The sequence below is a fragment of the Papio anubis genome, chromosome 18 (genome assembly GCF_008728515.1).
Source record: "Papio anubis isolate 15944 chromosome 18, Panubis1.0, whole genome shotgun sequence".
In the NCBI taxonomy this organism is placed as follows: Eukaryota; Metazoa; Chordata; class Mammalia; order Primates; family Cercopithecidae; genus Papio; species Papio anubis.
The window spans coordinates 17,388,860-17,413,346 of NC_044993.1; the positions used below are offsets into that span (position 1 = coordinate 17,388,860).

The 24,487-nt window shown below is 43.4% G+C and overlaps 1 protein-coding gene across 5 annotated transcripts in view; it reads left to right on the forward strand.

Annotated features, from left to right (window-relative positions):
• Positions 1 to 24,487, forward strand: part of IST1 (IST1 factor associated with ESCRT-III) — a 34,346-nt gene continuing 9,859 nt past the window's right edge. For all 5 annotated transcript variants that reach the window (XM_003917134.5, XM_031658126.1, XM_009196798.4 and 2 more), the window contains exons 1-4: positions 1 to 871; positions 21,277 to 21,379; positions 22,114 to 22,294; positions 22,726 to 22,813. In XM_003917134.5, the coding sequence (XP_003917183.1) occupies positions 21,292 to 21,379; positions 22,114 to 22,294; positions 22,726 to 22,813 (357 nt within the window). In that variant the 5' untranslated portion in view covers positions 1 to 871; positions 21,277 to 21,291. The remainder of the gene's footprint in view (positions 872 to 21,276; positions 21,380 to 22,113; positions 22,295 to 22,725; positions 22,814 to 24,487) is intronic.

The following is a 24,487-nucleotide window of genomic DNA, read 5'->3' on the forward strand; positions in this document are numbered from 1 at the left end:
TTTTTTTTTTAAGCAATGGGGTCTCACCACGGTGCCCTGGCTGGTCTGCAACTTCCGGGCTCAAGAGATCCTCCCGCCCCGCCTCTCAAAGTGCTGGGAAGGCCCCTTCCAAACTTAAGTAGAGCTAAGTTGAAAGGTAACCAAACAAAAAGTTTTCTTTGAATACCGAGATAAATTAGGGAAATCACCAGAGAATGTGGTGCTGGGGGAACACTACTAAATTACACCACACAGACCGGAGCGATGCTGCTTGAAAGGGCAACCGGACGGCTTAAAAGCGGGGCGGGGAAACGCGAAAAGCCAGTAGAGGGACTCGGAGGCTCTGGGTGAAGAGTCAGGGATACGCAGGCTTCGAAACCCGCCCGGCCGCTCCACCCAGGGCGAAGGTCCAGCGAAGGGCGGCAGCAAATCTCAGGGAGCAACTCCCGGCGTCACAGAGGCAGTACTGGGAGCAGGTTATGGAAGAATCCGGAACCAAGGCACTGGGCGCGGTGAGGCCATGAGCGCAGAGTCCGAGAACCAGCAGCCATTGCTGGCCTCACCTCGCCCAGAGCGAAATTAAGGGCACGCCCCAACAGCTGACTCAGTCGGCGTGTCGCGTCTGCCATCGTCTCCCGTGCCTCCGCCACGGGAAGTAGTCCCCAGCCGCGCCAACTCCAAAGGAAACCAAGGGAAGGTGCCCCGAGTCAGCGTGTGGGTCCCGGCAGCGGCGATCGCGCAGCCAATCCCTAGAAAGGAGGGCGTGGCTATCTCGGCCCCGTGGATCCCTCCGCTTGTGCTTGCTGCTCTGAGGCCGAGGAGCCGCCATTTTGGATGCTGAACCCAGATTCTGAAGTCGGTGTTTGCTGCATTCACGGCAGGATTCGGTTAGGTGAGTGTGGCGTCCTCCGCGTCAGAGGTCTCCTCTTCCTCTTCCCTTTGCGCTCCGGATTTAGCGGTCTCTAACTAGCGCTAGGGCCCGGGATTCAAACGACTTCGGAGGGGACAGCTGAGGAGAAAGGGAAGGATCGTGGGAGTGGGGGTCAGACCGGGGGTCAGGCCCTCGAGGGCCCGCGGCGTAGGAGGCTGCCCATGCCTGGGTGGGGGGGCGTGGCAGGACCGCGAGCGGCTCGGAGGCCGCTAGTCCTTTATACCCCAAGCCGCTTAACTTTCCGTAGTACTCTTGCCCCGAGGTGTATCTTCCCTGGGGCGGAAACACCGCGGCCTCGGCGAGGGCTCCTCGGCGACACCTCTACCCCGTCTTTTCTGGCCTGGAGACACTTCGGGAAGGTCGGGGCCTCCAGTGCTGCGAGAGGCAGATGCCCCTGAATCCCGGACGCTTCCAGTGGGCGGGGTGGCCTCCTGGGCTTGTTCCTGGGCTGGGGGGCCGGACTTGGGTCCACTTTGGCCGGAGAAAATTACATTTCCTTTCATTGAAGCAAGGAGCGGCCTCTGCCCGCTTTCTCGGATCCCTGCTTGTGTGGTGAGAGATCTTGGGAGGATCCTTGCCCCTCTCCTCTTTGTTTTTGTCGGCGCTCCTCTTCCGGGGTGCTGGAGGTGAGCTCTTGGAACTCAACAGCGTAAACTTTGAGGAGGGTCGGGACTCAGGAGCTGTAGGTTTTATTACAAAAGACACAGTAGCTTCACTCTCTGTCGTAGTAAACTTAAAGTCTGGTCTTAAACAGATCTTTAGGGGAAAATTGAATTTTAAAATTATATGTAATATTTTAACTATTATGGAAAATTTCAAGCTGACAGGAGTACAATGAATCCTCATCACACTTCAAACACGATCAACTCTTGCCTAATCTTGTTTTATCTATACCCCTCCTATGTCTGTATTTTCTAATTTAACAAAATAATAGTTGAAATATATATGTATATATTTCCCTTTCCTTTCCCAGTAGAAGCCTTTTGGCTTTTGTACCTACAAGTCAATAGTTTGTGGGAAATTTGCTTCCTAAGAACTTCTGGGATAGGAGGACTTGATAATAGTCATTAGAAGATAAAAGTGGCCAGATGTGGTGGCTCAGCCCTGTAATCCCAGCACTTGGGGAGGGCTAGATGGGAGGATCACTTGAGCTTAGGAGTTGGAGACCAGCGTGGGCAACATAGCAAAACCCCTACAAAAGTAAAAAAATAGCCAGGCGTTGAGGCCCGGATCTATAGTTTGGGAGGCGGAGGTAGGAGGATTGCTTGAGCCTGGGAGGTGGAGGCTACAGTGAGTCGGTAGTTGCGCCATTGCATTCCAGTCTGGAGGACAGAGTGAGACCTTGTCTTTAAAAAAAAAAAAAAAGAAAGTAAAACACTTCCTTTGTTTTGTTTTGTTTTGGAGACGGGGGGTTCTCACTTTATTTCCCAGGCTGGAGTGCAGCAGTGCACTCCCTGCAGCCTTGACCTCCAGGACTCAAGTGATCCTCCTGCCTCAGTCTCGGGAGTAGTAGCTGACACTACAGGCCCACACCTGGCTTTTTTTTTTTTTTTTTTTTTGGGTCGAGGTGGGGAGGGGAGAGATGGAGTTTATTTTTTTATTTTTATTTTTTATTTTTTTGAGACGGAGTCTCGCTCTATCGCCCAGGCTGGAGTGCAGTGGCGCGATCTGGGCTCACTGCAAGTTCTGCCTCCCGGGTTCACACCATTCTCCTGCCTTAGCCTCCTGAGTAGCTGGGACTACAGGCGCCCACCACCACGCCCGGCTAATTTTTTGTATTTTTAGTAGAGACGGGGTTTCGCCGTGTTAGCCAGGGTGGTCTCGATCTCCTGACCTCGTGATCCACCCTCCTTGGCCTCCCAAAGTGCTGGGATTGCAGGCGTGAGCTACCGCGCCCGGCCAAGATGGAGTTTCTTAATGTTGCCCAGGCTGGTCTTGAACTCATGGGCTCAAGTGATCCTCCCAAAGTGCTGGGATTAGAAGTATTTTGAATCTCCAGTGTTAGTGTTACATTTTAAAGTCATCCAGTTTTGTATATCTTATTTTAAAAATAGTGTTATTGGCCGGGCGCGGTGGCTCAAGCCTGTAATCCCAGCACTTTGGGAGGCCGAGACGGGCGGATCACGAGGTCAGGAGATCGAGACCATCCTGGCTAACACGGTGAAACCCCGTCTCTACTAAAAAATACAAAAAACTAGCCGGGCGAGGCGGCGGGCGCCTGTAGTCCCAGCTACTCCGGAGGCTGAGGCAGGAGAATGGCGTGAACCCGGGAGGCGGAGGTTGCAGTGAGCTGAGATCCGGCCACTGCACTCCAGCCTGGGCGACACAGTGAGACTCCGTCTCAAAAAAAAAAAATAGTGTTATTATTTTGTCCAAATAATTTTTCATTCTCCCTCTTTGTTCCTATGTCACTGACTTTTAAATTATTAGGAGCTCCAGAATCTCTGTCTCTAGCTTTTTTGATTTAAGCTCTGGTTCTCATAAAATCAGAATGAAGTCCCAGGGTTTTACAATAAAACTAGAAAAAGGAAAGAGTAGTACAATTAGTCATTCCAAATTCAGGAAAAGTAATATGCCCATGAATACTTATTTCAGCATTGTTTATATGGTACACATATCAAAAGTTTGGAGAATTGATAAGAAAATTATTACTGAGTGGAGGCCGGGCGCGGTGGCTCACGCCTGTAATCCCAGCACTTTGGGAGGCTGAGGTGGGTGGATCACTTGAGGTCAGGAGTTTGAGACCAGTCTGGCCAACATGGTGAAACCCAGTCTCTACTAAAAATACAAAAATTAGCCTGGAGTGTTGGTGTGGCCTGTAGTCCCAGCTACTCCAGAGGCTGAGGCAGGAGAATTGCTTGCTCGAACCGGAAAGGCAGAGGTTGCAGTGAGCTGAGATCATGCCACTGCTCTCCAGCCTGGGCGACAGAGTGAGAATCCAGCTCAAAAAAAAAAAAAAAAAAGGAAGAAAATTATTCCTGAATGTAATATTAGACAGTGTATACTACCGGGTTTTAGACTGTAACAATATACGATGAGGATTCTATATTGCTCGGTCCATGAGTATAGCTTTGTAAAAATATGCCTTAAGAAACACTCTTGGCCAGGCACCGTGGCCCACGCCTGCAGTCCCAGCACTTTGGGAGGCTGAGGCAGGCGGATCATTTGAGGTAAGAAGTTCGAGACCAACCTGGCCAACATGGTAAAACCCCTTCTCTACTAAAAATACAAAAAAATTAGTCAGGTGTAGTGGTGGGCACCTGTAATGCCAGCTACTTGGGAAGTCAAGGCAGGGGAATCATTTGAACCCGGGAAGTGGAGGTTGCAGTGTGCCAAGATTGCGCCATTGCACTCCTGCCTGGGTGACAGGGCGAGACTCCCTCTCTCTCAAAAAAAAAAAAAACACTCTTGGGGCGGGGCACTGTGGCTCATGCCTGTAATCCCAGCACTTTGAGAGGCCGAGGTGAGCAGATCATGTGAGGTTAGGAGTTCAAGACCAGCCTGGCCAACATGGTGAAACCCTCCCTCTACTATAAATATAAAAATTAGCTGGGCATGGTGTCAGGCACCTGTAATACTTGGGACGCTGAGGCAGGAGAATTGCTTGAACCCAGGAGGCGGATCCATCTTGGGCCACAGAATGAGACTCTGTCTTTAAAAAAACAACAAAAAAGGAAACATTCAGGCCAGGAGTGGTGGCTCAAGTCTGTAATCCCAGCACTTTGGGAGGCCGAGGCAGGTGGATCACGAGGTCAGGCATTTGAGACCAGCCTGGTCAACATGGCGAAACCCCGTCTCTACTAAAAATACAAAAATTAGCAGGGTGCCTCTTCTCGCAGCTACTTGGGAGGCTGAGGCAGGAGAATCGCTTGAACCTGGGAGGTCGAGATTGCAGTGAGCTGAGATGACACCACTGCACTGCATCCTGGGCAGCAGAGCAAGCCGCTGTCTCAAAAAAAAAAAAAAAAGGAAACACTCTTGGTAAAAGTCCCAATGAATTTTCCATAATGTTTTTAACTCAATTTTATTGAGAAACAAGATAAAGATACTTTGGTAATAATGCCTGTGCATTTCAGTATTTATAGCTCCTTCAAGAAAATTTTGATGGTCTGTGAATTCTGAAGCTTTATTTTTTTCTGAATAACAAAAACATGATGCTATTGATCTAACAGTCTTTTTTTTAAATTAAATTTTCAGTCTTAATTAGTTTGGCCAGTGAAGATTTGATTATAGTGTGAAAATACACAGTAAACTTTGTGCCACTTGTACATGTAATGCTTCTAAAGGAATTGGACGACCAGGTGTGGCGGCTCATGCCTGTAATCCCAGCACTTTGGGAGGTTGAGGCGGGAGGATTGGTGAGCCCAAGAGTTGGAGACCAGCCTGGGCAACATAGCAAGGCCCCATCTCTACTAATAAAAATTTTTAAAAAGATAAAGGAATTGGGCTGTATTATCTTGGAGATGTGTCTTAGCACCTCATTGTGTCTGTTTCTACTCTAACGTCACATCTTCATAACTGTAATACAGTGGTCATACCTAAATTTGTTTGAATTACTTCTTTTATAAGAACATAAAAAACACTCAGGCCGGGAGTGGTGGCTCACACTTGTAATCCCAGCACTCTGGGAGGCCAAGGCGGGTGGATCACCTGTGGTCAGGAGTTTGAGACCAGCCTGGCCAACATGGTGAAACCCCATCTCTACTAAAAATAGAAAAAATTAGCTAGGCCTGGTGGCAGACGCCTGTAATTTTAGCTACTTGGGAGGCTGAGGCAGGAGAATCACTTGAACCTGGGAGGCAGAGGTTGCAGTGAGCTGAAATCGCGCCATTGCACTGCAGCGTGGGCAACAAGAGCAGAACTCGGTCTCAAAAAAAAGAAAAGAAAAGAAAAAGATCACATACATTGCAAACCCAAAAGCTTTTGTACGTATTGGAGTGTCTGTAGCCACTCTTGACCCCGCTGTCTCCCCTCCTCACTTCATACTTTTAGAGCTACAAACACTAAAGTTGCTCCCTTAGGAAGTCTTTTTTTTTTTTTTTTTTTTTTTTTTGGCTACCTTTAGCTACTACTACTTTGAATACAGCTTTCAGGATACTACCTCTGGGCAGCTTCACTATTTTGGGCAGCAGTTCTGATTCCTTTCCTCCCCCAAATATCCTAAGAGGAGGGACTCAGTCCACGGTTTTACTTTGCTTATTCAGGATGCAGAGGCTGTCTAGCTCCCAAAGTCTCAGCAAGCTGAGTGATGAAAGAGGAACGAAATGGGTTTGCTGTGCCAGTGTTAAGAATTGAAGTAAAGTGAAGGATTGGGCTGCTGATGCATGTGTGACACTAATGAAAATAATGGTGTTACACTAATAAAGATAAGTATATTTATGTATATAAGCAGAATACTGAGAACTAGTATTGTCACTAGTTCAGAACCATTTTTTAGGGTTTATGTTATAATTGCTTACTTGTCTTATAGTTGTTTTTATGTCAGCTATACCCATTTGGTTGTGAGCCCCTTGAAGGCTAGGGAAGCTCTCATTTGAATGTCTGTTGTAGACAGTGGCTTAGCACAGTGCTTGATAGAATAGCACTCAACAAATACTTGGTGAGTGAGTGAATGACAGTAAAGATGTTGAAGCACACGGTGATTTTAGAGTAACCTCTGAATCCCAAAAAGAATTTTAGATTACTTACTGTACAGTGTTAGTATGTGATGTGTATATAATCACATATGTATAAAAATTGGTTTATATGTTTGTTAATGTATCTATAAATAGTAAATGTTGACTAGAATATTTTATTAACTTTTAGGTTATTATCTCTAAAATTAATATTCCTAATCATACAAGATAACAAAGTTTATGTTATGTTTAGCTTTGAAAACAGATTCAAATTCTGAGATAGTGATTAAGTCAGTCTTTTGCTTTTTTTTTTTTTTTGAGACGGAGTCTCACCCTGTCACCCAGGCTGGAGTGCAGTGGCACAGTCTCGGCTCACTATAAGCTCCACCTCCCGAGTTCACACCATTCTCCTGCCTCAGCCTCCCAAGTAGCTGGGACTACGGGTGCCCACCACCACGCCTGGCTAATTTTTTGTATTTTTAGTAGAGGTGAGGTTTCGCTGTGTTAGCCAGGATGGTTTCGATCTCCTGACCTCATGACCCGCCCACCTCAGCCTCCCAAAGTGCTGGGATAACAGGTGTGAGCCACTGCGCCCAGCCTAGTCTTTTGCTTTAAATTCAGTTTTAGTCTAATTTATTTAATGTATTGGTAATCATTTAGGATATATCCTTTAGTTGTTACTTTTGTAGTTTACTGTCATTGTCTTTAATGATTAGTTTCTTTGTAAGATGGGGATCTGTTGAATAGGAGTTGAAAAATCCTCAGTACTTACCAAAATAGTTGAGCAAATTGCTTTTCTTTCCTTAAATCTAAAGCAAAACTAGATTATGTAAGTTCGTAGAATTTTTTAAAAGCATGTGGTTTTTAATTAAGTTTTCTACTAATTAACATAATACATGAGTGACAGCTTTGTACAAAACACTGTGCTAGGCAGTGTGGGGGTGACAGTGACATGTAAGAAACAGTTGAAGTCTTGCAGTGAGATTGAAACAGATTAATCAAAGTTGTTAAACCGGGGGAAAAATATATAAAGCATGCCTTAAACATTTTATTTTTTATTTATTTTTATTTTTATTTTTATTTTTTTTTGAGACGGAGTCTCGCTCTGTCGCCCAGGCTGGAGTGCAGTGGCGCGATCTCGGCTCACTGCAAGCTCCACCTCCCGGGTTCACGCCATTCTCCTGCCTCAGCCTCCCGAGTAGCTGGGACTACAGGCGCCCACAACCGCGCCCGGCTAATTTTTTTTTGTATTTTTAGTAGAGACGGGGTTTCACCGTGGTCTCGATCTCGTGAGCTTGTGATCCGCCCGCCTCGGCCTCCCAAAGTGCTGGGATTACAGGCGTGAGCCACCGCGCCCGGCCAAACATTTTATTTTAATATAAAACACACAGAAGGCTAGCTAATCTTTAGATGAAGAGCTAAGACTTTTTAAAATATGCGTCCTTTGACTGGAATTTATTTAACAAATGTTTACGTGGTGCTTACTGTGTACATATAACACAATGTGCTAATTTCTTTACAAATTTTCATTTAATTCTCATACCAGCCCAAGAAGTGTGAAGGTTCATGTAATGTTGGTACTAATTTTCTTTAGATGTTTGGTATAATTTGCCAGAGAAGCCACTTGGGCCTGGATTTTCTTTTGGAATGGTTCTTAATTTTAGATTTAATTTTTTTTTTTTTTTGAGACAAAGTCTGGCTCTGTCACCCAGGCTGGAGTGTAGTGGTGTGATCTCGGCTCACTGCAACCTCCACCTCCTAGGTTCAAGCAGTTCTTCTGTCTCGGCCTCCCGAGTAGCTGGGATTACAGATACCTGCCACCACGCCTGGCTAATTTTTGTATTTTTAGTAGAGATGGGGTTTCACCATGTTGGCCAGCCTGGGTTCGAACTCCTGACCGCAAGTGATCTGCCTGCCTCAGCTTCCCAAAGTGCTGGGATTATAGGCATAAGCCACCATACCTGGCCTAGATTCAATTTTTGTAATAGATACAGTGCGGCTATATTTTCTATTTCTCAGTGTCAAATTTAGTAAATTTGAGTTTCTGAGGGATTTATTTCATTTCATTGTTGAACTTATAGATATATGTTGGTTATAATATCCCATTTAAACGTCTTTAGAATCTGTAGTGATACTCACCCTTTGATCCCTGATACTTATAATTTATTTATATGTTCCTTTTATTTGTGAATTTGTTATATAGGTATGTCAGTTTTTAAAAAATAGTTTTGAAGAATCAACATTTAGTTTCCCTGATTTTTTTTTTTTTCTATTTCTTCTTCAATTTCATTGATTTTTGCTTTCTTATTGTTGTTTGCTTTTGCTTACTTTGGTTTGATTTTGCTCTTTTTCTAGTTCCTTAATGTGGAAGTTTAGATTAGCAATTTGAGACTTCTCTTCTGGAGAGACAGGGTCTTGCTCTGTTGTCCAGCCAGGAGCACAATGGCATGATCATAGCTCACTGCACCCTCAAACTCTTGTGCTCACTGCCTCAGCCTTGCAAGTAGCTGGGACTCCAGGTGTGTGCCACCAAGCCCTGCTAATGTTTTAGTTTTTTTGTAGAGAATGGGGTCTTGCAACGTTGTCCAGGCTGGTCTCAAATTCCTGGCCTCAAGTGATCCTCTCCCCTTGGCCTCCCAAAGTGCTGGGATTAGAGGTGTGAACCACTGAGCCTGGCCTCTTCTTTTCTAATTAAAACCTTAATGATACAAATTTTTCTCTAAGCACTGCCTTAGCTACATCCCACAAATTTTTGTTAAATACATATATATGGGTTTTTTTCAGTACAAACCTTTAACATTTTTTTTTCACTTGAAGCTTTCTCTTTGACCTCCAAGCAGTTTATCTAGAAGTATATTGTTGAATTCCCAAATGTTGAGATTTTCTGTTGATTTCTAGTCTAATTCCATTACAGTATTCTTGGTATGGCTTCAGTTCTGTTTAATTTGGGTTTTGTTTTCTTTTTTTTAAAAAACTTAATATGAGATGAGGTCTTACTGTGTTGCTCAGGCTGGTCCCTTGGCCTCAAATGATCCTTCTATCTCAGCCTCTCAAGTAGCTGAAGTTATAGATGAGAGCCACCATGCCTGGTCCTATTCAATTTGTTAAGTTTGATTTTAGGACCCCAGGTATGTCCTGCATTCATGAATGTTCCATGTGCACTGCTGTGTTCAGTGTACGTTCTGTAAATGTCAATGAGATGCCATCAGGTGGTGGTGGTGTTCAGTTCTCTGTCCTTATTTGTGTTCTGTCTACTAGGTTGATCAATTACGGTGGGAGGTATGTTGAAGCCTCTAACTATAATTAGATTTGTTTATTTCTCCTTTCCTCTCTGTCATAGTTTTTGCTTTGTGTTTTTGAAGCTCTGTTGTTGGGTGCATTCACAATTAGGATTGTTGTATTTTCCTGGTGACTTCACCCTTTTATGCTTATGTAATGTCCTTCTGTATCCCTGGTTTTCCTTTCTCCGAAGTCTGTGTGATATTAATGTAACCCCTCCAACTTTCTGTTTGTTTGGTGGTGGTTGTTGTTTTGAGACGGAGTTTTGCTCTTGTTGCCCGGCTGAGTGCAGTGGTGTGATCTTGGCTCACTGCAATCCCTGCTTCCCAGGTTCAAGTGATTCTCCTGCCTCAGCCTCCCAAGTAGCTGGGATTACAGGCTCATGCCACCAAGCCTGGCTAATTTTGTATTTTTAGTAGAGATGGGGTTTCGTCATGTTGACCAGGCTCATCTCGAACTCCTGACCTTAAGTGATCCACCTGCCTCGGCCTCCCAAAGTTCTGGGATTACAGGCGTGAGCCACTGCGCCCAGCCTGTTGTTGTTTTGAGACAGGATCTTGCTTTGTTGCCCAGTCTGGAGTGCACTTGCACAAACATGGCTGTCTGCAGCCTTGACCTCCTGGGCTTAAGCGATTCTCCCACCTCAGTCCCCCCAAGTAGCTGGGACTACAGGCACATGCTACCATGTCCAGCTAATTTTTTTTTTTTGAGACAAGGTCTCCCTCTGTCGCCCAGGCTGGAGTGCAGTGGCGCGTTCTCGGCTCACTGCAAGCTCTGCCTCCCGGGTTTACGCCATTCTCCTGCCTCTGCCTCCTGAGTAGCTGGGACTACAGGTGCCCGCCACCATGCCCGGCTAACTTTATGTATTTTTAGTAGAGATGGGGTTTCACCATGTTAGCCAGGATGGTCTTGATCTCCTGACCTCGTGATCCGCTTGCCTTGGCCTCCCAAAGGGCTGGGATTACAGGCATGAGCCTCCACGCCCGGCCGCTAATTTATATTTTTTATTTTTTAATTTTTTTATTTTTATTTTTATTTATTTATTTTTTTTGTATTTTTTTGTGTTTTTGTATTTTTTTTTCAATTTATGTTTTATTATTATTATACTTTAAGTTCTAGGGTACATGTGCATAACGTGCAGGTTTGTTACATATGTATATTTGTCCCATGTTGGTGTGCTGCACCCATCAACTCATCAGCACCCATCAACTCATCATTTACATCAGTTATAACTCCCAATGCAATCCCTCCCCCTTCCCCCCAAATTTTTATTTTTAATTGTAGAGATGGGATCTTGCTCTTAGGCTGGTCTTGAATTCCTGAGCTCCAGCGATCCTCGCACATCAGCCTCCCAAAGTGCTGGGATTACGGCATGAGCCACCATACTTGGCTTCCAACTTTCTTTTGATTAGTGTTTGCATATATACCTTTCCTATACTTTACTTTTTAAACTACCTACATCATTATATTTGAATTGAGTTTCTTGTTGACAGTATATAGTGGATCATTTTTTGGTTCATTGCCACAATATCTGTCTTTTAATTGTGTTTATACCATTTTCATTTAATTATGTAATTTTTGAATGTTTGAGTTTAGGTTTATGTTTTATTATTTGTTTTCTGTCCTCTCATTTTTGTTTTTGTTTCCTACTTTTTGGGCTATTTGAACACATTTTAAAATTCCAGTTTAAAATCTGTTTTTTTTTTTTTTGCTTTTTTTGTATAGTGTTTTTGTTTTGTTTGTTTTTTTGAGATGGAGTCTCACTGTGTCACCCAGGCTGGAGTGTAGTGGCGTGGTCTCAGCTCACTGCCACCTCCGCCTCCTGGGTTCAAGCGATTCTCCCGCCTCAGCCTCCAAAATGGCTGGGACTATAGGTGCATGCCACCACACTGGGCTAAGTTTTATATTTTTAGTAGAGACTGGGTTTTACTATGTTGGCCAGGCTGGTCTCGAACTCCTGACCTCGTGATCCACCCGCCTTGCCCTCCCAAAGTGCTGGGATTATAGGCATGAGCCACCGCGCCCGGCTGTATAGTATTTTTTAGTGATCGCTCTAGGGATTACAATGGATGAACTTAATTTTTCTTTTCTTTCTTTCTTTCTTTTTTTTTTTTTTTTGAGACAGAGTTTCACTCTTGTTGCCCAGGCTGGAGTGCAATGGCACCATCTCAGCTCACTGCAACCGCCACCTCCTGGGTTCAAGTGATTCTCCTGCCTCAGCCTCCTGAGTAGCTGGGATTACAGGCGCCCACCACCATGCCCAGCTAATTTTTTGTATTTTTAGTGGAGATGGGGTTTCACCATGTTAGCCAGGCTGTTCTCGAACTCCTGACCTCAGGCGATCCCCCTGCCTTGGCCTCCCAAAGTGCTGGGATTACAGGCATGAGCCACCACACCCAGCCAAACTTAACTTTTCATAGGCTACTTAGAGTCATGTTTTTCCACCTCTCATGGAACACGAAAACCTTACTATTCTATAGATGATCTCTTTACCCTTCTTCCCTTTATCCCATAACGTTGTGGTTTTCTTATATATTACATTTACATACATTGAAAGCCCTATCAAACAGTACTGGTTTTGTTTTTAATTGTTAAACATATTTTAAGAGACTTGCAGAGCCATCTATAACCAGATATTTGCCATTTCTGTAACTCTTGCTTTATAATATTCCGGGTTTCCTTCTGGTTATCACTTCCTTTCTGCATTAAAAACTTCTTAGCAATTCTTTTTTTTTTGGAGAAGGAGTCTTGCTCTGTCACCCAGACTGGAGTGCAGTGGCGCCATCTTGGCTCACTGCAACTCTGCCTCCTGAGTTCAAGCAGTTCTCCTGCGTCAGCCTCCCAAGTAGCTGAGACTGCAGGCGAGCGCCACCATGCCCAGCTGATTTTTTTGTATTTTTAGTAGAGACGGGGTTTCACTGTGTTAACTAGGATAGTCTCGATCTCCTGACCTTGTGATCCGCCTGCCTCAGCCTCCCAAAGTGCTGGGATTACAGGCTGGCCTTTTTTTTTTTTTTTTTTTTTGAGATACAATTTTACTCTTGTTGACCAGGCTGGAATGCAACGGTCAGATCTTGGCTCACTGCAGCCTCCACTTCCCGGGTTCAAGTGATTCTCCTGCCTCAGCCTCCTGAGTAGCTAGGATTACAGGCGCCCGCCACCACACCCAACTAATTTTTTGTGTTTTTTTTTTTTTTTTTAGTAGAGATGGGGTTTCAGCATGTTGGCCTGACCTCAGGTGTTCCACCTGACTCGGCCTCCCAAAGTGCTGAGATTACCAGACCTGAGCCATCAGGTCCGCAAATTTTTTTTTTTTTTTTTTGAGATGGAGTCTTGCTCAGTCGCCCAGGCTGGAGTGCAGTGGCGTGATCTCGGCTCACTGCAAGCTCCACCTCCCGGGTTCACGCCATTCTCCTGCCTTAGCTTCCTGAGTAGCTGGGACTACAGGCGCCTGCCACCGTGCCCGGCTAATTTTTTGCATTTTTAATAGAGACGGGATTTCACCTTGTTAGCCAGGATGGTCTCGATCTCCTGACCTTGTGATCTGCCTGCCTTGGCCTCCCAAAGTGCTGGGATTACAGGCGTGAGCCACCTCGCCCTGCCCCCTTACGGGATTTAATGACCCAACTGTCATTAAGACATTAAGACCCCTTGGTGTTGTCCTACAGATCTGTAAGGCTTTGTTCACTTTTTTCAATTTTTTTCTCTCTTGTTTTTCAGATTAGATACTTTCTATTGACTTACCTACAAGTGCCCTGGCTCTTTTCTCTGTCATTTCCCATTCTGGTATTTAGTCCATGCAGTTTCCTTCTTTGGTTTGTATTTTTTTATTCTAATTTTTTTTTTTTTTTTTTTGAGACAGGATCTTACCATATTGCTCAGGCTAGTCAGCTAAACTAGGCTCAAGCAGTCCTCCTGCCTCAGCCCCCTGAGAAGCAAGGATTAGTTCTAATTTGTTTCCTCTTTATGTCTTTACTTTTTTTTTTCTTTTTTTTTTTTGAGACGGAGTCTCACTCTCGCCCAGCTGGAGTGCAGTGGTGTGATCTCAGCCCACTGCAACCTCCGCCTCCCCGAGTCAAGCAGTTCTCTGCCTCAGCCTATTAAGTAGCTGGGACTACAGGCATGCGCCACCACACCTAGCTAATTTTTGTATTTTGAGTAGAGACGGGGTTTCGCCATGTTGGCCAGGCTGGTCTTGAACTCCTGACCTCATGATCCACCTACCTTGGCCTCCCAAAGTGCTGGGATTGCAGGCATGAGCCACTGCACCTGGCCTGTCTTTACTTTTTAATCTTTCCATTTAAGAGAAATTTCCCTTGTTGCAGCATTTTTTTTTTCTTTTTTTTGAGACAGTCTTGCTGTGTTGCCCAGGCTGGAGTGCAATGGCACAACCTCGGCTCACTGCAACCTCTGCCTCCCCAGTTCAAGCGATTCTCCTGCATCAGCCCCTTGAGTAGCTGGGACTACAGACATGTGCCAACTTGCCTGGCTAATTTTTGTATTTTTCTTAAAGGAGGGGTTTCACCACGTTGGCCAGGCTGGTCTTGAACACCTGACCTCAGATGATCTGCCCGCCTTGGCCTCCCACAGTGTTGGGATTACAGGCGTGAGCCACCGCACCCAGCCAGCATTTTTATAGTAGCTGCTTTAAACTCTTTGTCAGTTAATTCCAACATCGGTGTTGTCTCAGGTTGATTGTGTGAGTTGAGATTTTCCCAGTGGGTATTTCACCCACTCTTTGTCTATACCAGGGGTCCCCTTTCTAGTTCCTCAAACCAGGACTAGACAGCTCTTGATGCGCCTTCTCTCTGCTGATGTTCATTTCTGGGTTTCAGGCTGCTGTGCATCCCGGCTGGGGAACATCAGAGGGAAAAATGATAAACTTGATCCCAGTTTATTGGTACTTCAAACTGTGGTCTTCTTTGTCCATCTGCTATTATTTTTCATAGTTCTCAGATAGCTGCTAAATGCATTCTGTTCAGGTTTTATAGCTTCATTCAGTGAAACAGACACTGAACCTAGAACCCTGTTCCTTGTATTTTTTTGTTTCTATTTTTTTTTTTTTTTTTTTTTGAGACTGAGTCTGGCTCTGTCGCCCAGGCTGGAGTGCGGTGGCCGGATCTCAGCTCACTGCAAGCTCCGCCTCCCGGGTTCACGCCATTCTCCTGCCTCAGCCTCCCGCGTAGCTGGGACCACAGGCGCCCGCCACTTCGCCCGGCTAGTTTTTTGTATTTTTTAGTAGAGACGGGGTTTCACCTTGTTAGCCAGGATGGTCTCGATCTCCTGACCTCGTGATCCGCCCGTCTCGGCCTCCCAAAGTGCTGGGATTACAGGCTTGAGCCACCGCGCCCGGCCTTTTGTTTCTATTTTTAAGGACCACCCATGTTGCTCTAAGTACAGCTGTTTAATTAATTTTGTCTGCTGCATAGTATTCTGTCATGTTTTTGTCACATTTTATCTTTTTTTTTTTGGATACAGGGTCTCACTCTGTCACCCAGGCTGGAGTGCAGTGTCATGAACACAGCTCTTTGTTGCCTCCTTGACTTGACTTCCTGGGTGCGAGTGAGCCTTCCACCTCACCCTCCCAAGTAGCTAGGACTACAGGCATGCACCCCCACGCCCAGCTAATTTCTAAATATTCTGTAGAGAGAGTCTTGCCATGTTGCCCAGGCTGGTCTTGAACTCCGGCCTCAAGCGATCTCCTGCCTGGACCTCCCAAACTGCTGGGATTACAGGCATGGACCATCATACTTGGCCTCATTTGTCCTCTTGAAATGGACACTTAGCATTCTTCTGCTTCCTTACTACCACAAAATGCATACATGTGTCTTCATGGTGCTGTGTACAAATTTCTGTGGTGGTGTATGTCCAGGAATGGGATTGCTGTGTCTTAAGGTATATGGATACCTTTCATTAAAGTTCTTAAGGTATATGGATACCTTTCATTAAAGCATACTTTTCATTAAATACTGCCAAATTAGTGTCCAAAATGGTCATATCAATTTGTACATTTATATTGGCCATTATTTGAAAGCCTACTTCTAATTTTTGCCAATCTGACAGGTATAATCTTATCTTTGTTACCACATTAACTTCTAGGATTATACAAAATAGTAAATGAAAACTTGAGAATAACTCCTTAGGTTATCCTTCTCTTAGAAATGTAACTGCTTACTTGACAAGTTTGGTGTATCCATGTTTAAGCTGGAGTAATTGTCTGCTAAGGGCAAGATCTTTGTAGGACCCATGATAGAGAAATAGGAATATTTTTTGTACCTTTTTAAACCTAGTTACCTTATTAATCAAGTGTATACTGAATAATTTAACGGCAAGTTGGATAATGTTCTTTGGGTTAGTATCTTCTAATTTCAGTCACCTGGCCAACATGGTGAAACCCCGTCTCTACTCAAAATACAAAAATTAGCTGGGTGTGGTGGCATGTGCCTGTAGTCCCAGCTACTCAGGAGTGATAAAAATAAATTGTGTGGGAGTTGATTTGTTATCTTGATTATATAATAAAAGGCCTTGATGTACAGCAGTCCCCCCTTATCCATGTTTTCATTGTCTGGACTTTCAGCTACTTTGGTCGAGTGTGGTCTGAAAATATTAAATGGAAAATTGCAGAAATAAACAGTTCATACATTTTAAATTGTGTGTCATTCCAAGTAGTTTGATGAACTCTCATGCATGCCATCCTGTTCATCCCACCTGGGATTTGAATTACCCGTTTGTCCAGCGTATCCACGCTGTGTATTGTACCTGCCCATTAGTCACTTAGCCCCCTTGGATATCAGATTGAAAAACATGGTACTATGTATAGGATTTGGTATGAGCTGCAATTTCAGGTATCCACTAGGGTCTTGGAATGTAACCCTTGGATAAGGGGGTACTACTGTACTTCATAAGGGCAAGGGTGGTTATGTATTAATAGAAATATTCTTAAATATATGTGAATACATTTTTGTAAATATTCATCAATTTGGAGTATATAAGAGAAAATACTGAGGCTTCCCTTTAGCTTTACTTTCCAGAGTTAACACCATTAAAATGTTAATACCTGTTTTTATAGGCGCCTTCTCCATGCATTTATATACGTGTATAAAGTAGTATCATAATGTGTATGCTACTTTTCAGCTTGATTTAAAAACAAAACAAAACAAAAAAACATTGGGAGGCTGAGATGGGTGGATCACTTGAGGTCAGGAGTTCAAGACCAGCATGTCCAACATGGTGAAACCCTATCTCTACTAAAAATACGAAAAATTAGCTAGGCATGGTGGCGCGTGCCTATAATCTCAGTTACGTGGGAGGCTGAGGCAGGAGAATAGCTTGAACCCAGAAGGCAGAGGTTGCAGTGAGCCGTGATCGCACCACTGCACTCCAGCCTGGGCGAGAGTGAGACTCTTACGTCAAAAACAGAACAAAAGTAACACATCTTGGAGCTCTTCCCTTTAATTTTTTCAACAATTATTATCTGAGTGTTTTCTTTGTGCTAAAATGTTTTAGAATGCTACATTACCTTTTTTAAAAAAAAACATTAAAAAAAACTATTGCTATACAAAGATTAGCTGGGTGTGGTGGTTCATGCCTGTAATCCCAGGCACTCTGGAGACTGAGGCAAGAGAATTGCTTGAACTTGGGAGGCAGGGGTTGCAGTGAGCTAAGATCACGCCATCGCACTCCAGCCTGGGCAACAAAGTGAAGACTCTGTCTCAGAAACCATAAAAAAACCGCCAAAAAACAAAACTACTGCCATGTATCCCATAAAACAGATGTGTTTTAATCAGTTTCTAATTGTTGGAATTTAGATGATTTTGTCATTGTACGTTCCCCTCTATATACAAGTGAATGTGAACTGTTCTTCAGGATAGACATTTAAACTTGGATTTTTTTTTTTTTTTTTTTGAGACAGGGTCTTGCCTAGGCTGGAGTGCAGTGGCACAGTCATGGCTCACCTTAGCCTCAACTACCCAGGCTCCAGTGATCTTCTCACTCTTGCCTCCCAAGTAGCTGGGACTATAGGCGCTCACCACCATGCCTTGGCGAATTTTTGTAGTTTTGGTACAGTTGGAGTTTCACCATGTTGCCCAGGCTGGTCTCCTGAGCTCAAGTCTCTGCCTCCCAAAGTGTTGTGATTACAGGCATGAGCCACTGCTCCCGGCTAAACTTGGAAGTTTGAAAGAGTGACCTTGAGAGGTGGTAGCAATTTACATTTCCAGCAGGAGTTTGAGAATGCACCAGTTTTCTCACTCATCATCATGATCAAGTTTAGAATAATCTCCTTTGCAGATTTCCCCCCAAATATTGCTTACCTTTTAATTTTTTTTATAGTTTAAGTAATTTTTCCATACAAAATAATTTTTGTCTCTCAAAAAGGTCTGTTTTATCTCCTTTATAAAATATTCTTTTATGTTTATCCCAATATGTTAATAGTTTTGTTTTAGCTCTTGAGAATTAAAAAATTTAACTGTGGTGAAAAACACATGGCAACATGACAGAATTTACCAACTTACCCATTTTTAAGTGTAGAGTCCAGTAGTATGTACTCACACAGTTGTGCAACAGATCTCCATAAACTTTTCATCTTTCAAAACTGAAACTCTGTACTCATGAAACAGTTCCCTATTTCCCCCTACTCCTGGACCCTGGCAACCACCATTCTACTTTCTGTTTCTCTAATTTTAGATACCTCACACAAGTAGAATTTTACAGTATTTCTTTTTTTGTGACTGGCTTACTTCACTTACCACGATGTCCTCAAAGTTCATCCATAGCGTGTGATGGGTAGGATTTCCTTTCCTTTCTAAGGCTGATGAGTGCTCTGTTGTATGTGTAGACCACATTTGGTTTATCCATTCATCCGTCAGTGGCCGTTTGGGTTGCCTCCACCTGTTGGCCATTGTGAATAATGCTGCTGGGAACATAGGTATGCAAATACCTCTTTGAAGTTCTGCTTTCAGTTCTTTTAGATATATACCAGAAGTGGGATTTCTAGATTATATGGTAGTTACATTTTTAATTTTAATTTTTTGAGGAACTGCCATACTGTTTTTCCATAATGGTTGTACCATTTTACAGTCCCACCAACAGTGCACAAGGGTTCCGTTTTCTCCACAGCCTGATCAGTACTTGAAATTTTCTTTCTTTTTTTTGATAGTAGCCATCTTAATGGGTGTGAAGTGGTATCTCATTGTGATTTCATTTTGCCTTTCTCTAGAGATTAATGATATTGGCACTTTTGATATGCTTGTTAGCTGTTTGTATATCATCTTTGGAGAAATATCTTCAAGTTTTTTGCCCATTTTTTAATCACGTTGTTGTTGTTGAGTTATAGGAGTCCTTTATATGTAATTAGCTCTTGGTTTTTGTTTGTTTTTGAGACAGAGTCTTGCTTTCTCACCATGCCTGGAATACTGTGGTGTGATCTTGGCTCACCACAGCCTCTGCTTCTGGAAATCAAGCAGTCCTCCTGGTTCAGCTTCCTGAGTAGCTGGGACCACAGGTGCATGCCACCATGCCCGGCTAATTTTTGTATTTTTTTGTAAAGATGAGGTTTCTCCATGTTGCCTAGGCTGGTCTTGAACTCATGGGCTTAAGCAATCCTCCCACCTTGGCCTCCCAAAGCGCTGGGATTACAGGCATGAGCCACCACACTCACACCCTACTATTTAGCTTTTTGTTTTTGGAGACGGAATTTCACTGTTGTTGCCCAGGCTGGAGTGCAATGGAGCGTTCTCAGTTCACTGCAAACTCTGCCTCCTGGGTTAAAGCAATTCTCCTGCCTCAGCCTCCCGAGTAGCTGGGATTACAGGCATGCACCATCACACCAAGCTAATTTTGTATTTTTAGTAGAGACGGGGTTTCTCCATGTTGGTCAGGCTGATCTCGAACTCCCGACATCAGGTGATCCGTCCGCCTAGGCCTCCCAAAGTGCTGGGATTGTTTTTGTTGTTTGTTTGTTGTTTTTCCAGTAGAATACAGGTTCCTTTGAGGACAGGGATTGTACCTTTTTTTTTTCTTTCTTTCTTTTTTTGGAGACTGTGTCTTGCTCTGTTTCCAGGCTGGAGTGCAGTGGCACGATTTTGGCTCACTGTTACACCTCCTGGGTTCAAGCAGTTCTCCTGTCTCAGCCTCCCGAGTAGCTGGGACTACAGGTGTATATCACCATGCCCAGCTAATTTTTTTTTTGTATTTTTAGTAGAGATGGGCTTTCACCATGTTGGCCAGGATGGTCTCCATCTCCTGACCTCATGATCTGCCCACCTTGGCCTCCCAAAGTGATGGGATTACAGGTGTGAGCCACTGTACCTGGCCAGGATTGTACTTAATTTATGCTTTTTATCTCCAGCGTCAAGCCAACATCTGACATACAGGTAATCAGAAAATACTTATTGCATGGATTGAACATAACTTAATTGCTGGATTCCAGATACTTGATGACATAAAAGCCCCATTTTAACCTGGGACTTAGGTTAATTCTTAAATGTAGGGTAAAGACTTTTGGGGGCAGTTTTACAAAAGGAAAACCCATCTGATGTTTTTTATTAGTGGTTAATTCACTAGTAGACAAGTACTATTCCTACTGTTTTTTGTTTCTTTGGTGCTCTTTTGATTTGTCTGTTCCTCAGTTACTTTGTTTGACCTATCTTTTGTTTGGATATTACATGTTTTTAAGTTTGAGTCCAGAATTTAAATTGAGAGAAATAGAAATTGTGCTGTTCTGAAATAGAATGCACAGTGGTCAATGCACAATGGTATACCCTAAAGTCTTGCGGGTAGAGGAGGGGTGGTTTTGTTGACTGTAACTCTACTATTCAGTGAAATTCCTGGTAAAGAGCCTTCTGTTGTAGAATTTTGTAGGGCAGTTTTTTTGTGGACTTTTCACCCCTTTGTGTAACTCTGTACATGAGTAGATGTCAGTGATATTTCTTGGGTACTAGCTTTTCGCCAAAGACTGAGACTTGTTGGCAGGATTTGGGGAGTTAAGATGAGAATATTTTCAATTATGGGTCTAAATTCGATCATCTTTCCCCATTGCCATCCCTGTTGAGATTTTTTTGGGAGAAGCAGGGAGCCCTTCTGCTTTTTTATCTTTTTATCACACTACCCCCTGCCAATATCTAGGTATTAATTTCATCTGTCACCAAATTATTTCAGCTGTGCCTTCAAAGTAGATTTCAAATCCAGTTGCCTGACACTGCTAACCACCCTAGTCTGAGCCATTACCATCTCTTGTCTGGGTGATAATAATAGCCTTCCCATTGGTCTTCCTGCTTCCAGTATTATCCTTCCCCAATTAGTTTTCTTTACAACAGCCAAAACAATCTGTAAAAAATGTGAATTAGAGCATGTCATTTTCCTGTATTAGAAAAACACTCTGGTTTATTGTTTCACATAATTCACCCCTAAGAGGCTTTAGTTCCTGAACTAATTTTGACTTGAAAATAGTCATTGTGCTTCTTCTGTTTCTAGGAGGAACAGCACAGCATGCTGGGCTCTGGATTTAAAGCTGAGCGCTTAAGAGTGAATTTGAGATTAGTCATAAATCGCCTTAAACTATTGGAGAAAAAAAAAAGTGAGTAGTGTACCTTTTTTTCTCCAAAATACATCACTGGATACTAGCACCCCAGTAGTGGATCTTTGAGGCCAGTACTATGAAGTCTTAGGGATCGTATCTTTTTTTGTTGTTGTTTTTGTTGAGACACAGTCTCACTCTGTCGCCCAGGTTGGAGTGCAGTGGTGTGATCTCGGCTCACTGCAACCTCCACCTCCAGGGTTCAAGTGATTCTTGTGCCTCAGCCTCCCAAGTAGCTGGGATTACAGGCATGTGCCACCACACCTGGCTAATTTTCATGTTTTTAGTAGAGACGGGATTTCACCATGTTGGCCAGGCTGGTCTTGAACTCATGACCTCAAAGCCATCCGTCTGCCTCGGCCTCCCAGAGTGCTGGGATTGCAGGCATAAGCTACCATACCTGGCCTGGGATCATATCTTTTAAGCTTTGGATGCATTTCTGCCCTTTGTGACTAATAGACTAAGTGCCTTTTTTGCAGAGAAAGGGACATACTCTGTTGTTATGGAATTAGGTCACCTGACTCCTAAGTTGGAAATGTCAAGCCACATGAACTATATTTTCTCACCTAGACAGAGTAGCAAATTCTACAGTAGATGGGATGGGATTAGATTTGCTAAGGGAGAGGAGCTAGGATATAATAGAAACCACCCAGTTCTTCTTGCTGGGGGGAGATTGGCCTGTAGGCCAGATGCCAGTGCTCTACTGTGAGATTGGAGTGGGATTTGTGTCTTAGCGGAACTGGCCCAGAAAGCGAGAAAGGAGATTGCTGACTATCTGGCTGCTGGGAAAGATGAACGAGCTCGGATCCGTGTTGAGCACATTATCCGGGAAGACTACCTCGTGGAGGCCATGGAGATCCTGGAGCTGTACTGTGACCTGCTGCTGGCTCGGTTTGGCCTTATCCAGTCTATGAAGTAAGATACTTTGATTCAAAGACCTAAATGACTTCTGGAATTTGAGAAAGGAATTATATGGTCTCTTTCTGCATCAAGGGACTATTTCACATGCCCAAGGATCTGCTTCCTAACAGTTGCTTAAAGGCCTGATCTCAGTGTAGATAACTGTTAAAAAGAAAATACAGAATCTGAAACTGAGAAGCCTAAATTTGAATCTTGGCTCAACCATTTTCTGACTTCATGGCCTTGGGCTTGTTCCATAGTTTTGAGTTTCTCCAAAAGTAAAATAAGATCACGAAAATGGCTAGAAGCCTAGAGTTATTGTGAGAATCTAGTGAGATTCACAAAATAGCTTCAGAGGCTATAAAGTATATGAAACAAAAGCTAGGATTTTGTTGGTGTGTTTTAAAGAATGTTTTAAAAAAATACTAATGTTTTTCCTTGATTAGGGAACTAGATTCTGGTCTGGCTGAATCTGTGTCTACATTGATCTGGGCTGCTCCTCGACTCCAGTCAGAAGTGGCTGAGTTGAAAATAGTGAGTACAAGTAGTTTCAGTGATGTCTGTAGCTTTTCATATTGTTAGAAAGGTTGGTTAATATAAATTACTTCTGCCGATTTGACCAGATATTTTGTACCCTTCTTTGTTGCTTTTGAAATAGGTTTTGTAAATGTGTTTCCCTTTTTCAGCCTTATATCGTAGAATAGAACAGCGTTTTGCAAACTTGAGTAATTTTTTTAAGGAGCAAAGTTTCATGTTCTTGAGTTTTGTCTTAATGTTATTTAACTCTATGCAAATAGAAAAGTTCTTATACAACTGTAAACAAGTAAAGTGAAAATAACATTAAGGTGACAGATGTTTTTGCTTTATTTATTAATTCCACAAATATTTATTAAGTAAATTGTATGAGCTGTGTGAGTGCTGGGGGTGATAGTGGTGAGCAAAATATGGCACCAGCCATACTCCTGTAGCTTAGAGTCTAGCAGAAAAGACAGACATTAACCAGAAAATTGCACATCACAACATGGATATGGTACTGACTCCTAGGATACAAATTCAGTTGTGTTGTTTTCTATTTCTACATCTTTGCCTTTCTGTTTTATTTCCTAGGAATTGTCTCATTCTTATCTCCCAACCCATCTACTGAGATTTCCTTGTTTTCTAGGTTTTTTTCAAGAGCTCTTTTTAGAAAATTCTCTGAATGTTTTTCATACTCCGTTTGTTTCATGGCTACAATGTTTTCTGAGTCTCTGAGGATATTAATTATAGTTAATTTTTAAACTTCTGTCATGTTTGTTTCTCTCAAGTTCAATTTTCGTATTTCTTAGTTTTATAGTAGAAGTTTTCCCAAAGATTTAGTGGTCCTTGGGTGTCGGTTTACATTTAAGAGTGAGGCACTAAAAAGGAGGTTGGACCTTCTTGTGTGCATGGGTGGGTTTTTATTGCCAGATGCCTTCATTGCTGAGTGATCTGACTAAGCTCTTATTTGGAGGAATTCCAGACTGTGAGGAACTAGTCATCTTTCCTTGAGTTGGTCGTTTTCTCCAGAATCCTCCTATTTTCTGCCTAGAGTGTATAAGCTGGCTGTCAGCATTTCTGAGAGCCCAGTGGAGAAGGAAGCCAAAAATCTATTTGATATATAGAAGACTTACACTTAATTCTTCTGTTGTAAGTATCACTGTTGTCTCCTGTGTGTAGACTCGAGTCCCTTTAGTTTAGTCTCCCCAGAGAATAAACCTCGGATAGTCCAGTAGGGTGCCAGGGATAGTCATTGAGTTTTGTGGGCAGAGAAGAGGGACAATAGAGGCAACTGATTATTATGTAGATTGTTTTTTTTTTTTGAGACGGAGTCTTACACTGTTGCCTGGAGTGCAGTGGTACAATTTTGGCTCACTGCAACCTCTACCTCCTGGGTTCAAGCGATTCTCCTGCCTCAGCCTCCTAAGTAGCTGGGATTACAGGTGCCTGCCACCACGCCCGGCCAATTTTTTGTATTTTTAGTGGAGACGGGGTTTCATCATGTTGACCAGACTGATCTCGAATTCCTGACCTTGTGATCCGCCCGCCTCGGCCTCCCAAAGTGTTGGGATTACAGGCATGAGCTACCACACCCGGCCGTTTTTGGTCTCTTCTGTACTCCTTTAAAATTAATCTCGGAAAAGGCTTAAATGTTACAAAATTCAAAAGCCATAAACAGAGTGATACACTAAT